The 15,692-nt window shown below is 50.4% G+C and overlaps 1 protein-coding gene across 5 annotated transcripts in view; it reads right to left on the bottom strand.

The window, feature by feature from the left end:
• The window catches only part of LOC118236292 (transcription factor COE1), a 148,318-nt gene that overhangs the window by 9,818 nt on the left and 122,808 nt on the right, over nucleotides 1-15,692 (bottom strand). For all 5 annotated transcript variants that reach the window (XM_035434515.1, XM_035434518.1, XM_035434517.1 and 2 more), the window contains exons 12-14: nucleotides 4,050-4,115; nucleotides 3,311-3,488; nucleotides 12-194 (exon numbers count right to left, since the gene is read on the bottom strand). In XM_035434515.1, the coding sequence (XP_035290406.1) occupies nucleotides 12-194; nucleotides 3,311-3,488; nucleotides 4,050-4,115 (427 nt within the window). The remainder of the gene's footprint in view (nucleotides 1-11; nucleotides 195-3,310; nucleotides 3,489-4,049; nucleotides 4,116-15,692) is intronic.

Raw genomic sequence — 15,692 nt, 5'->3', positions numbered from 1 at the left:
GGCGTGCTCACTGGCGTAGGGCGAGTTGGCGGCGGACCCGTTGAGGAAGCCGGGCGAGCCGCCCAGGTTGGACATGGCGCCGGCGCCGCCGTAGCCGTTCATGCTGGTGCTGACCGAGCTGTAGCTGCTCTGCTGCGGCGTGGAGCTGGGCACGTAGCCGTGCGGGGAGACGCTGCTCGTGTTCCGGCTGAAACCTGCCGGGGGGGCGGGGGGGCGGGGGGGAGGAAGAGGGGGGAGAGAGAGAGGGAGGAGGAGGAAGAGGGGGGGAGAGAGAGGGAGGAGGAGGTTGAGGGCGAGAGGGATTGGGGGAGAGAGAGAGAGGAGAGAGAGGGAGGAAGAGGAGGAGGAGAGAGGGAGGGAGGATGAGGAGGAAGAAGAGAGGGAGGAAGAGAGAGAGAGAGGGAGCAGAATGGCCAAGAGGAGATGAGCAGAGCAAAGAGTGGTGAAGAGATGACAGAGTAGAGAGGTAGAATAGGTTGGAGAAAAGGAGGAGGAAGATGAAGAGATGGCAGATGAAAGGGTGAGGGACAGGAGGGGAAGAGAGGAGAGGAGAGGAGAGGAGGAGGTGGGAAAGAGGAGAGGGTGGGGAGAAGAGGAGAGGGTGAGTCAGGATGATAAACAATAAAATTCAGAACAGAACAACAAATAATAAAATCCAGAACAGTCGTGTGTATTTATAGATTTATAATGTTTCTTGTTTCGCGTTCACGTTCTTGTCACGCCATTAATTGCGTTCCGAGTCAGGAGTTGCCAAGAAAAGAGCGAGCTTTGGCGACGGATTGGGCTCAACGCACCCGCGTGCGTCGTTAATATTTCATCGTTCTCGCTTCGACGGAGCCCGTGGCCACCGCCCCCCCCCCCCCCCCCCCCCCCGAATGTTCCCAGAGGCCTGAGGAGTTTCAGGCAAACAAAGCGGGGATATTTCCATCACGTTCCTTGCAGTCAGGGGGACCTGTTGCATCACTCAGCACTCAGAACGTTCCCTGAAGAAGCCACTGTGGCCTTTAAGGAAAATAAACAAAACTGGCTTCCTTTTTTATTTTTTAAGCAAGAGGGGATGGACTGAGCACCCCAGTGGGGGGGGGGGGGGTGGCCTCCAGGCGAGCCATCTCTAGTTCTCTAAGCGCGCCAGTGTCTCTCACTCCGGTACTTTCCGCCGGCCGCACGCGGCCGCACCACCTTCCCAGCATGCTTTGCTGCGAGGCGAGAGCAGACAATGAAGGGAATTGAGCCGGAGACACACTCCCGGGCCGGGAGCACCTGTACCCACCCCACGCAGCACGCTGCGGCGGCGGGCGGGTTCCGCGCAGGTCCGAGACGCCACGCTGAGCGCGAGCGCGGAGGCCGGCTCCGCCGCGACTGACTTCATTTCCTCCTCACAGAAAACTACGCTTCACATTATACGCCTGCTCCCAGGTCTGCCCCGGCCATACTGCCACATCAATGTTCTTCCCTCCCCACCCGCTGCTTCCCTGCAATTTAACTGCAGGAAAATAACCCCGACCCTCCACAAAAAAGAGAAGATATCACAGAGGAACAAGCAGTGAATATTACAAGCGAAATTAGGAGCGGAAAAGACGACAGCGCCAGCAGCTGCTTCATTGCCACTTTTAAAAGCCTCTCGCTGGCAGCCTTTGCTCCGTATCTGCTGGGTAGCACTGCTTAATTAAACAACTGCTTCCCCACAGAAAACCCAGGCTTCAGAACCAGGCTTACAGGAGCGGAGATACACTGCAGGTCAGAAGTAATAAAGGAGAGAGAGAGAGAGAAAGAGAGGGAGAGAAGGAGAGAAAGAGGGAGAGAGAGAAAGAGAAGGAGAGAGAGAGAGAGAGAATAGAGAGAGAGAGAGAGAAGGAGAGGATAGACAGAGAGAGAGAGAGAGAGAGAGAGAGGGAGAGAAAGAGAAAGAGAGAGAAAGAGGGAGAGAAGGAGAGAGAGAAGGAGAGAAGGATAGACAGAGAGAGAGAGAGAGAGAGAGAGAGAGAGAAAGAAGAGCCACCGATGAAGAGGTGAAAGGGAATGTAACATGTCAGAAACACCCGAAACTGTCAAACCCGATGGAATTAGCGCGCCACCAAGTGAGCCAAAACATTAGGAAACCACTCGATCATTAAGTTCTATAGGCAGCTCTGCCCAACATAAGAGGCCGCTTGTAACTCACAAAAAAAAATCAGTTCACAAGAAGAATCACTTCCCTGTGGAAAGGAGGATCGTTATAAAAGCACTAAAGAATTAGAGGAGGAAATCTGAACAACTGTTTAAAGACGGCACACGTACAGAACGGAGTACGCTGGAATACGAAAGGAGACTTCAACGAGACTGGCGCTTGTGTTCCGCTTCAAGAAATTCGCTTAGCTGGTCAAAAAGGCTTCCCGGTTTTCTGCAAATCCAACAATAAGCCAATTGATCAAACCAGTCGTGGTAAAAGCGGGTGGATTCTGCGGAGAAATATCAGAATAGGTAATGCGTCTCTAACATAAAGGGGGCGACTGCTCTGTTCTCTTCATTACATATCGCTGGCTGTGCCCATATATCTGCTTGCGTACGCTAGAATGTTCTTTATGAAGGTGCAAAAGTGCAGGCCCCTTCAACAGCAGCTAATGCAGAACACTGAACAGAACAGAATATTCTTTCTCTCTCTTTTCTGTATTGTTTCTATTCTCTCTCTTTATTCTCAATTATACATAATATTTACCAATATGATTGCTGCACAGGTACACCTTTGGGTTTTTCAAAAAAAGAATAATCATAAATGAATATCTTTTACACAGTGCTCGCTGTGTAAGAGGCACCTTTACTTACAAACACCTGACAGATTAATTTTGATATGATTTCTCTCATTTTGACAGGTAGTCATTTAGCAGTTCAGGTGTAAGTGCCTTGCTTTAAAGGTAGACCAGCAGGCTGTCATGCAGGTGTGTGGAGCCACAATGCCACATCTATGAGAATACAGGCATTCTGACTCACGCTTCTAAGGGAGTTTAGTTTTTCTTTTCTTAACCCTTTCAACTGCAGGTTTTTTGGATTGTTTTTTCAACATTCTAAGTCAGTGTTCTAGAACTCCACTGCTTCCAATTACCAGCAATGAGCAACTGTTGCATCAGCATCAGAATGTTCAGCTAAGAACGTTCCAACCACATATTTGTGATCTTACGTCTTAAAGCGTTAACAAGAGCACTTCAAATTCTGCATTTTCTCAAGGATTTGACTTTTTTCCCCAGCCCGTGTGAAAGTAGGGGTGGACCTGGTTAGACAGCAGGGCGGGTGCAGGGGTTGGGAATGGGGGGGTTGGGTTCGGGAGGGGTCTCACCCTGGTTCGTAGCCTGCGAGGATTCGGACACGTTGACGGCGAGCTGGCCGGAGAAGGAGTTGACCCCCATCATGCCCCCGTGGACCGAGGTGTTCCCCAAACCCGCCAGCTGGTTGTGATTCCGCGGGACGTTGTACAGGGCCTCCGCGATATCCGCCGCCCGTTTCAAGATGATCTCCTGTCACGACGGTGGTCACAGTCATGACAAAGTCACGATGGGTGCAGTATCCCGACAGGAGACTTAGGTTCAGATTCACTCAGGCTACAAAACCCTTTGTTCTTAATTTGTAATAACATATAATTTTTTATTTATCTACACATAATTGTAAATGAGTAAAATGAGTTTGCCCTTCATTGTAATACATTATAAAATTGGTAAAGGAGAAATAATGTTTAACACTTAACTGCTTAAATGTATTACCAAGAGGGCAAAGTGCTTTAGGGTCAACGGATTCAAAACAACTGTCAGAACAACAGAAAGCACTTACATACCATTTACTCACCACTTTGCATTTCATTTGAAATTCATAACATTTTAACTACATTGTTAAAGTGTTTATGCAACAAACACTTTATGCTTAGATCACTCTATCTGAGCTATTCTATAATGGACAGATAAAACAATATTTTACAGAAATATATAGAAATGAACTCTTTGAAAGTTGTAAAAATATGCAGGGATGCAAATGCACGGGGACATAGTCATCTCTGAGCAGTAGAGGCCTGCAGGCAGTCTCACCTGGTTGTTATGAGGCATTCCGTACAGAGCTTCCACAAGATCTGCTGCCCTCTTCAAAATGACTTCCTGAGAGAGAGAGAGAGGGGGGAGGAAGGCAGAAAGAAAGAGGCAGAGTGAGAGAGAGAGAGAGAGAGAGAGAGAGAAAGAGAGAGAGGGCAAGAGAGAGAGAGAGAGATTAATTTGCTTCCTTCAAACAATACACACTTGCTCTCTGACTACTAGATTACGGAAAAGGAGCTTTTATGAAGAACCATTCATAGATATGGTGACAATGTTGTGTATAGGTCAAAAGACAAGAGAAAAAGGCACCACATATATCAAATCATCAAATCAACAAATCAAATTTTATTTGTATAGCGTATTTTACAGCAGTTGTCACAATACGCTTTACAGAAAACCTTGGCCTAAACCCCCACAGGAGCAAGCCTAAGGCAACAGTGGCAAGGAAAAACTCCCTGTGGCAGATGGCAAGAAACCTTGGAAGGATCCAGGCTCAAGGGGGAAACCCATCCTCCTCTGGTCGGCTCAGGGTGCCGACTGGTGACCAACATGTCATATATATATACACGCACGCACGCACGCAACTAAAAAAGCAATATGTGGGACTGAAGAAGACCACTGTCATCTTCAGTCTCCAACTATATCCCCTGGTGGAAAAAACCAGACAAAGTTAACGATCATTATGCTGTCATCGCGACGCGCTTCACAAGACCATTCTTTAGCATATTGGAGATTGACAAGCTTTTAAGTTCAGAACCTACATAAATTCCCCATGTGTGTGTTCAGTGTGCACAGTACACATCCACTTCCCAGAGCCCTGCTCTGGAGATACTGCACAATGTAGATGAAACCGTTCATTCCACCAGGCCAAAGCCAGGCCCCCGTGATGAAGTGGGCATGTCAAATAAGGCCAATGAGTCAGCACAGTCCTGCACTGTACTCGACAGGAAGTGAGAGGAACCATCACCAGACACTTACAGGAAACGCTTTGCAGCGCCTTCCCATCAGCTCATCAGTTAATCTCCTCGGCCAATCAGATTTATCTCAGGAACACAGAGACAGAATGACTGAGACAGCGAGAGTTTGTGTGCGTGGTGAGAGAGAAAGGTGGAGAGAGAGAGAGAGAGGGAGGGAGAGGGAGAGAGAGAGAGACACACAGAGAGAGAGTAATAGTTCAGACAGTGGCCAAAAACCCAGATAGATATTTTAGAATAGAATCTACCGTATGCTTGTGAATAATGCATGAATCTTTTTCCACTAACACTGCACTGTGCCCAAAAGTTTCTGTACTATTGTCAGTATGTGTGTGCGCGTGTGTGCTTGCGTACGCCTTTCTCTTCCTCTCTCACTCACTTTTTCTCACTCTCCTTGCTCTCTCTTCACTCTTTTTCTCACTCACTCTTTCTCTCTCAGCCTCTCTCTCTCCTCACTCCTCTTCTCTAAACAGACAGGCGGCGTTGGCGGAGTCCTCTGTGAAAGTGAACGCGCCGGGGCGGTGGAAGTGTGCTCTCGATGCGAGAGGCAGAAAATCGCCCCGGGCCTCCTACCCGCAGTGCTCGCCCGCCCGCCCGCCATCCCAATATACCGCCATCCAATCAGCCTCTGGGAGCCCCGCCCCCCCCCCCCCCCCCCCCCCCCCCACGCCGCGGCGCCGAGCATGACGAGCGGGTCAGGAAGGCAATAAAGACTTCCAGCGCGCTGTCCAAGGTGCTAAATTCACCCAATAACGGGAGCGGCGCCAGCGCGCTAACCTCCCGTTAGCGACCGCTGTCCAGGGGAGGAATCAAGCTCTCAGAGCCGCCGGCGCGCTAACCTCCCGTTAGCATCGCTGTCCAGGGGATAAATCAAGCTCTCAGAGCCGCCGGCGCGCTAACCTCCCGTTAGCGACCGCTGTCCAGGGGAGAAATCAAGCTCTCAGAGCCGCCGGCGCGCTAACCTCCCGTTAGCGACCGCTGTCCAGGGGAGAAATCAAGCTCTCAGAGCCGCCGGCGCGCTAACCTCCCGTTAGCCCCGCTGTCCAGGGGAGAAATCAAGCTCTCAGAGCCGCCGGCGCGCTAACCTCCCGTTAGCGACCGCTGTCCAGGGGCGAAATCAAGCTCTCAGAGCCGCCGGCGCGCTAACCTCCCGTTAGCACTGCTGTCCAGGGGAGGAATCAAGCTCTCAGAGCCGCCGGGTGAAGCGGCCCGCTCTCTCCACCCGCCCAGCGGGACCAGGGGTGGGGGGATTGGAGAAGGTTTGGGGGGGGGGGGGGGGCAGAGGGGGTTTTGTTTGTCTGGAGGCACAGCTCCTGAATTGCCGAATATCCTGGACGCACCCTTCTAGGAGGACCTCCGTCCAAGGAAATTATGGATGTTGTTTATTTTTTCTTTGTGGGGGGGGGGGGTTGACAGCCTGAATCTCAGCATTCAACCCCCACCCCCCACTACCCCCCCCCCCCCCCCACCTCGACAAACCCACTTCTCTATATCAGTAAACAGACATGCAGGAGCATCCACCTATTCCCATCTCTATGTTTCCTGCCAATTCCACCAGCCATCGCAGACCCTTCTCTCCATACCTATCCGTCTCCTTGGTGACGGCCCACCACACACAGAGCCCTGAGATCACATTAGCGGGCCGGCTCTGCAGAGCCTTCCCAGACGAGCGAGTAAATGACATTAGGCCCTGGGTTCCAGAGCCCCGTAACAGGAGCCTGTTTCTCCGGCGCGGGACCGGCTACCAGTTACCGTAAAAAACAAACGGCAGTTACCGTAACGACGGACAGGAAGGAAACTCGATCCGGGGATGAGCCAGCCGGGGCGGCTACCGGTCAGGCGCTTCATTAATCGGACGACGGCTCCCAACGTTCAGACGTCTGCATCCCGCCTGCCGACTCCCAGAAGCCTCTGCTCTGACAGTAATCTACCTCTCTGTCCTCATCTCAACCTCTCCGGTTAAGGATTCAGACGGCCGGGTTTTCTCTTTCGGCTCATCAATGCGCACAAGTAACGTGAATAGTTGAATACAGAAACCATCTCTGTCCACTGCAGCTGTGGCCTTGACTGTGTGGAAATGAGTGCAGCGATATAAATACGTGTACATAACCGCAGGACAAGCTAAGAGAAAAATAAAACTGCTCATTGTCAATCTGTGGATGGGGAGTGCAACAGGCCCGGCACATTTTACAAGGAAGCCAGGCTTGTAAAAACATGAAAAATCAATCCTCGCTCGCAGTTCATTTGCAATTTTATTATCTCCTGATGTTCTATTACAGCCATAACATAAGCGGAGGTCAGAGTTGTCCTTCTAAAACGATGATGTCATACTTCCAGCCCTAACACGCCGTACACCCCTGACCTTCGTCTCCTTCTGTTTCATTAACGACACGCCCCTTTGACCATGTGGTTCCTACATGCCCCGCCCACACAGCTGATTGACACATGCAATCTCTGCCCCTTCAGGCACCTCGCCCATCCTTCACATACTGTACAACAGACAAAAGCAAGTACTTCTGCCTGCTGGATTGACTGCAGTGTAAGTCAGATACCGGGCCTTGGTGATGTCACGATTAGTTTATGGGCGTGATTTTTGCTATGAGGCAGAAGAGACATGATCTACAGATGATCTACAGAGAGCAATCACACGTGAGAGGATATCCTCGAAGTACGCACTTGTCCTGCTGAATCGCACTACAGCACCACAGTAAAACTATTCAGGGGGTTCACGCACTGTAAATTAGGGGCTGTGTTATTCATTAATTTCTGTTTTCAAACGGTCTCTGTTAATTTGACGTGCGCTGTTCCGGCTTGCCTCCGCATTCCGTGGGAAGCCGCTGCACATGCACGACTCTGATCTCACCTCTCCCACTCAGCTGTTATGACATCACTGTAGGCGGAACACTGGGATGCTGACATCACCGTCGATACGAGAATGACGGCAGCGGTGGTGGGAACTGAACTCCCCTCAGATCGATGACACGGTGACTTAACCGGTCCGAGAAATCGAACAAAATCTCAGAATTACTGGCAATGTGGTGTGGTGACCTGAACCTTGCTCACTGCTAGAGTCATCCCAGCTTGGCCCCTGGAAATGAGGCTTTTAAACCCTGCTAACAGTGTACATTTATAGCAAATACAGAAAATCATAGGTACTCAACTGAAATAGACATGTCTATACACACACGCACCCATGCACGCACACACGCATATACAATAATAAGGCCTGCATCAAGACATCAGGACCACAAGTGACGGATAACAGCTTATAATTCTCATTAATTTGCTTCCTGTTGTCAGGATATCGTTAGCCGTCTCCATTAGATTAGCCAGAGCGCAGATTAGCATTTGTACTGTATCAGTTATATCCGATTCCTCATAATGCACCCTTTCTGGTGCTGTCTTAAGTGAAGTCTGTTTCGCTGGCACTCAAAATCGCTGAGCATGTATTGGCTAATGTTCTGTGCGAATCGGACGCTTTGACCCACATGCGCGAAGCGGCCGTTGCGCTCAGACGCCGTTAGCGATGAGAGCGCTAACGTCGCGTCTGTTTTTAGCGCACCTTGAGAAGCCCTTGAGGAGGCGTGAGCGGCGGACTCAGGTGAGCAGGCTTGCTTTTCTCTGGCAGCAGGCAGTGCGGAGGCAGAGGCCACGCTCCACGCTCCAGGCTCCAGGCCTAGCAGAGCACAACGCTGCCCCCGCCACGCCCCACAGGGCCTCTGTGAAGGGCGGACACACACACACGCGCCCGCGCGCGCACGCATGCACACACACATACGCACACACATGCATGCACACACACACACACACACACGCACATACACGCGCACACACACACACACGCGCACATGCACACACACACACATGCACACACACACACGCATGCACACACACACACGCACGCACACACACACACACATAAACACACAAACGCACGTACACACACACACAAAGACAGACACACGCTGCCACACACACACGCACACTAACACAGATGTTGGGTAGTAGCTCGGTACAACAATCATATAATACCAAGCAGTTCTAACCCTAGCTTTGATGGCTCTTCATGCAAATAACCCTTCTCCTTGAGTTTGCAGGTTACCTGCTGTAAAATAACCAATGAGTCAAGTAGCAATTTAATGCACTATTTTTTAAGACTCCAGCTGCTTGTCTAGAAAAGCACAAGGTGCTCCTCTATTATTTTTTTTCAGAAGTTACTGCTTCCTTCTATGTAAAACAATGGATGAATTTTCACCAGAAGGGCTGGTCCCTTTCCACAACCCCAACCCCAACCCCACCCCCTCCGGCCCCTCCCCCACCCTTGGCTCGGTCATACCCATCAGTCACTGTGCTCTTTCTCCAACGTCCTCTCTCTGCATAATTCATACATCATCCCGCGCGTGCAAAGGTTACTGTCAGGCAGTCAATAGCACCCCTAGCACGTCACAGTCTGTCTATAGGCTACAGGGGGACAAACGCGCCCCCTCCCAGCCTCAACTTGCTCCCGTTTTCTTTACAAACACAAATCACAGTAAACAAGAAGTAGCAAAGCGGCAGTTCTAGACCAAAAGTTGTATTTCCTTGCGCTTAACTAATTCATGCTGACGTGTACGTGTGTGCATGTTTTCACTGTGGCCCATCTGATAATGTGGTTGTCCTGTGCGTGTACTGTGCTGGAAGAGGACAACTCGGATTGAACATTTCTTACGAACTTACGTTTACATTGGTGTCCATATTATATTCAGGATGGTCTTTTGATGATGTAGCTGCTTTAACCCTTCCTTACAGTCCCTCTAATACACGGCAGTCCTACTCCTGGAGATCTGCTGTCCTGTAGGTTTTCATTTCAACCCTAATTAGCACACCTGACTCTACTGATCAGCAACTCAATGCAGGTCTCTAGCGGCTGAATGAGGTGTGCTTTGTTGGGGTTGGAGTGAAAACATACAGGACTGCAGATCTCTAGGAACAGGGTTGGGCTGCCCTGCTCTGAAAGAACTTTGTGATATTTGGCTCAGACTAATCCGAGCGCTGAATCATTATCCTTTGTTGTTATTGTCCTTTGTTCACGCGATGGGGGTCAGCGCCACTCTGTTGATCTCGTATCCATGGCAACCTAGAACCCAGAGGTCTCCTCGGTGTGCTCGTAAAAAAACGAGCGAGGGAACGACATAAACAAACAGCAAAAAAAAAACTGGGCAAAAGGGGAGCTAAGGAAAGGACCACAGATTGACCGCTTTGAACCTGGCCGAGCCGGACGGAGGAGAGCTCGGAACCCGCCCGAGCCGGACGGACGAGAGCTCGGAACCCGCCGGAGCCGGACGGACGAGAGCTCGGAACCCGCCCGAGCCGGACAGACGAGAGCTCTGAACCCGCCCGAGCCGGACGGACGAGAGCTCGGAACCTGCCCGAGCCGGACGGGCGAGAGCTCGGACACTCCCTCTCTCCCTCCATAAGAGAGCCGATGTTCACTGAACAGTCAGAAGCCAGGCTTTAAGATAATCCCCTCACACGGACCGCTACACCGTCTGCTCACACCGGTCTGTCTCTCCGACCACCTGACCACCTGACCACGTGACCGCGGCTTCGTCCGTCTGCCGGTCTGTGTGATATACGATTGCGTTTCTTGGTGCAAGATAACCGCACACTATCTTACTAAGGCCTGCTCACACCAGGGGTGCTTCTCGTGCGCTTTTTAAACTGAACTGCACAAAGAAGATGAACAAATAAAATTCTGTTAACACTTTTCAACAAAATACACTGAGTTGGGTGATGGGGGTGATGGGGAGGGGGGGCGTGGAAAATGTTTATAGTGTGAATGCATGAATGCTTGAATGATTGGATTAAATTAAGGAAGAGCAGTGGTCCTTTGTCCAAGCAATCTGAGAACGCCCTCCCCCCCACCCACCTCTTCCCCACCCAACCCCTACCCCAGCCCCACTATGCCCTCTACCTCTCCAACCCCCCCCGCTCTGCGGTTGAGCCCAGCATTTGAGAGAAGTGGCGTCAACAAACAGTTATTGCCTCAAATAAGGGAGCCTGTAAGGGGTGGGGGGGGGGATCAATAGAGTCGAAATGAACAATCAGGTCAGAAACGGGATGCTGTTAATATTGGACAGGAAGGCAGCTGGGTGGGCAGGTGGGGGGGGGGAAGTACTACTGAGAAGAAAGAAACGAAAGTCAAATAAATAAATAAATTAATTAATAAATAAGCAAACAGGAGCTGAGACAAAGGATGCTTCCGTCGGTCAATCCCGACCAGCGGAACACCCGCCATCGCCGCGTCTCACGGCGATGTCGCGCACGGAGCAAGAAACGGCCTCTCTTCATCTCCCCCTCGAGTCCTCCCGTTTCTCTCTTTCTCTCCGTCTCTCCCAACTCCCGCGCACACCCCCCCCATCCCCCCACGCCCCCCCCGCCCTCCCTTTCCCGCGACTCAATTACCGCCGGGCGAACAATAATGCAGTGGGAGCGGCGGCGGCTTCGATCCGCTAACCTGTGCGAAGGCGACTCCGGACAGCGGCCCTCGCGGTGATGGATAACCTGGGCTCCAGCTCTGCCCTGGGGGGGACCTGGGAGTGGGGGGGGGGGTCGGAGCTGGGGCTGGGGGAGGGGTGGGGGTGGCCGCTGAATTAACCCTTTGAGGGCTGCAGACTCGAGGAGGGACGGGACCTTATTGACTCGTAATAACCAAGGTGGAAAGGACATCACAGCTGAAATGTGAAAGCCTGCGTTGCCTGTACAGGACGTCACAGCTGCTAGCCCAGTGTTTTGTGAGCTTTGGTTTGGTTTGGGCTGCAAGAGTCAGCCTACCTGTCCTCACATTAGGGATTAACTAACAAGGTACCGGAAAAAACAAGACACCACCTCCTCCCTCACCCCCTGACCTTTGCACCTCCACCATCAACACACAAACACACACATAAGCACGTGGTCCCACCCCCCCACCCCCCTCCCTCACACACACACAAATGTGAACACACATGCACACTCACACCAACATGTGCACACATATATTGTATGTATCCACGCACATGGACACACACAGACAGCTACCACAGATACACACATGACCACACTTCCTCTGGGACACCTGGCGTGAGACAGTTGAGTGTTTGTCTTCCTATTTCTCAGTAAAAAACACAGCCTGCTGTTGACGATTGCCCTTGGGGGACGGGGGGATGGGGGGGGGGGGGACTTTGACGACCACTGAAAACAGTTAAACACTGGTGACGGGAAACCCAAACTGAAGGCTTCTGGTGACACTGGGTACGAATGGAGTGTCTGCCGGGTTGTCAGGTTAATAGGCTTTTATTTTAACCTGGCAACCCGGCCAGCACAAATGCCCCAGATGGTGCTGCATGCGCTCCCTGCTGTCCATCAGCATAGCTGTTGGAGCAGAGAGGGTGAAGCTGCTATGGCCTGCTGGGGTGGGGTTTCCAAAACAAATAAGAGCGTGAGGCGACAGGGAGCATCATGGGATATGAGCATGGCCACAAGCAACTGCAGTGCATTGTGGGTCTCTCACACCGTCATAGAGCGGAGCACATGCGGTGCATTATGGGACAGTCCCTCAGTCAAAGGGTATTGCTCACTGCATGAGCTACAATGATGAGGGGCGGGGGTGGGGTGGGGTGGGTGTTGCGGTTACCGCGGTAACCCCAGGTAGATATCCCAGGTGGCAGGGATAAGTCAGAGGGGATGTATCGCGTGCAAAAAACCCGTCATCTTCCTGGAAGACCCACTCAGTGCTGTCAGCGGTGACATCACCCGCATGAAATCATTTCTTCGGGTGCTGGGGGGTTAGGTGGGGGTCACACCACCCCCCCCCCTCCACCTTTAATTATAACACTGTAAATGAAGACATTTTCATTCCAAGCGGTCCTTTTCTCAGTTTCCCCCGTCAGCCGACACATACATTACAGCCACAAACAAGGCGGATTATTAGCGAGCGTGCTAACACACACAGAGCAGTGAAACCCTTCATGTGACGCGACAGTGAATTAAGACAAGCGGCTAATTGCCATGGGTTCGGAGACTTAGTGAGTGTGTGTATGGGTGTGTGTCTCTGGGTGTGAGTGTCGTGTGTCCCCGTATCTGTATGTGGTTTTCTTTGTGTCTGTGTGCGTGCGTGTATGCATGTGTGTGTGCATTCGTGTGTGCGCATGTGTGTGTGTGTGTGCGTAAGTGTGTGTGCGTGTGTTTATGCGTGTGTATGCGCGTGTGTGTATGTACGCGTGTATGTGTGCATATGTGTGTGTGTGTGTATGCGTGTGTGTGAGTGTATGTATGCGTGTATGTGTGCATATGCTTGTGTGTATGTATGTGTGTGTGTGTGTGTGCGTGAGTGTACGTATGCGTGTATGTGTGCATATGCGTGTGTGTGTATGCGTGTGTGTGAGTGTATGTATGCGTGTATGTGTGCATATGCTTGTGTGTATGTATGTGTGTGTGTGTGTGTGTGTGTGTGTGTGTGTGCATATGCTTGTGTGTGTGTGTGTGTATGTGATGCCTGTAATGTGTGTGTGTGTGTGAGGATGACAGTAGCTGGCCCCGTTCCCAGTGCACACTGCTGATGCTGTAAATTGGAGGTTAATGTGAGCTAATGGAGTGAGACGCGCTGCACTGTCCCCGCGCTCTCGGCAGAAACACCGCCGCGAGAATGACAGAAGGGGCCCGCCTCCATCGGTCTCCCTGTCACAGCACAAAGGCCCGTGTAACACTGCAGTACAGCACAGCCAGCACAGAGACTCACTCACTCTTTCAGCTGTGAGGTCACAAATATGCAAGTAGAATGTTCTTAACTGAAAATTCTAATGCTGATGTAACAATCACCACTGATAACTGAAAGCAGTGGAGTTCTAGAACACTGACATTATGAAAAAAAAAACATTCTAAAGGACCTACTCTTCAATTGGTTAAAACAGTCTCACTTGAAAGACTGGAACACTTTCACTTTGATTACTGATGTCACAATGGCCGTTTTACCCCATTATTGCATCACAAAGGGGCGTCTGTGTTGTTTTCCAAGCGCAAGTTCTGCGCATTGCTCTCTGTGTTGGAACACGCCCAGACAGCCAGTGCTGTGGACGTAAACCCTGGAGATGGATGTGGGCGAGGGACTGTTGCCAGGGTGATAGAGCGGTTACTGGAGACGATGACATCATCGCGTGGAAGCATGTCTTCATGTCACAGCTGCCACACCCCAGATGGATGCCGGAGTGTGGAACAGTCAAAAGCCATATGGCACACAGCGCCCAGTGTAAAACCAACAAAGAGAGAGAGAGAGAGAGAGAGAGAGAGGGAGGGAGAGCAAGAGAGAGAAAGCAATGCTCTTAAGAAAGACTCTACACCACAAAACCTATAATAATCCAGTAAACTTAGTGCTCTCCTGCCAGAAGAACATTACTGCAAGGTCTGCTTCCACAGAGGTTTCCCACTATCTGTGTAAATGTGTGAAACACTATCTGTGTAAATGTGTGAAACACTAACTGTGTAAATGTGTGAAACACTAACTGTGTAAATGTGTGAAACACTATCTGTGTAAATGTGTGATGCAGGGCTTGAGTTTGCTGACTCAGCACATCACATGGCTTTAACCCTTGTGTTCAGCTTTGGTCAAATGGTCCGATTATAAACTTTTAGTCAAAGAGGAATGACACTTCTGAGAGACGTATTTCATAACCATTGAATAAATAAGTGTAAATTCAGTTTGTGTTTTGTGTTTCGATTTGTTGTTCATCATTTGTATTTTCTTTATGTCTTTTTTCCTATACGGGTTCTTTGAATATAATAAGATAAAGATGAGAAATCATAGAGAATGTCAGCTCAAGATGATAAATATCAATAATCTACGGCATGAAAACCTTGTTTTATTTACATTTTCCACAGATAAATATGATTTATATCCCCTGTGCCTTCATCATAGAGGATTTTAAAAATATAAATCACATCTTTATCACAAATGAATGACACTTTCATTGTTAGATGTGATCTAGCAAAGGTAAATAGCAACCATTGAACATATATATTGTTTATGTTGTTTGGAGCTGAGATAAAGATATTATATATTGAGTATTTTTTGCATAAATTAAATTTCTGTATTGCTCTGAGATCCCAGTAGTGACCCAGGCTAACAGTTCCACAGGTACTAATGAATACACAGGACCCAAGGGGCTAATGCACTGCATTCACTGCACAGAGAAAGCGCCGCTTTGTAAGCTCTGTTTTTTTGGTAGGCCTCGCCTCAGCCACTCGCCAATGAGTACAATATCGAATCGAGAGAGGGAAACATTTCTGGAACCCAACCCCACAACCCCAACACCCCCCCGCACCACAATCCCAAAAAAGCAGCAGGGTCTGCTGGAGCATCTCTTGTCGCCCCATCAGCCTGGTTTAAAGTATGGGAGCCAGAGCGGAGAGTGGCCCAAGACCGTCTGATTCCACTCAGATACACACTCTCTGCCGCCACAAACACTCAGCAGCATTGCTCCTCTTTACCCCCTCCCCCCCCGAATTGATCAATCTTGTCCATGAAGTCATCAGCCAGGGGAGGCCGGGGGGTGGGGGGCGGGGGGGGGGTAAGGTAAAAACTATCTGGGGAAGGCCTGACCGTGCAGCGCTCTAAACTCTGCGCTCTCTCTCTCTCTCTCTCTCTCTCTCTCTCTCT

Source organism: Anguilla anguilla, chromosome 9 (genome assembly GCF_013347855.1).
Source record: "Anguilla anguilla isolate fAngAng1 chromosome 9, fAngAng1.pri, whole genome shotgun sequence".
Classification (NCBI taxonomy): Eukaryota; Metazoa; Chordata; class Actinopteri; order Anguilliformes; family Anguillidae; genus Anguilla; species Anguilla anguilla.
Note: the sequence above shows the minus strand (reverse complement) of the source record. Positions and strands in the feature narration are given on the sequence as shown.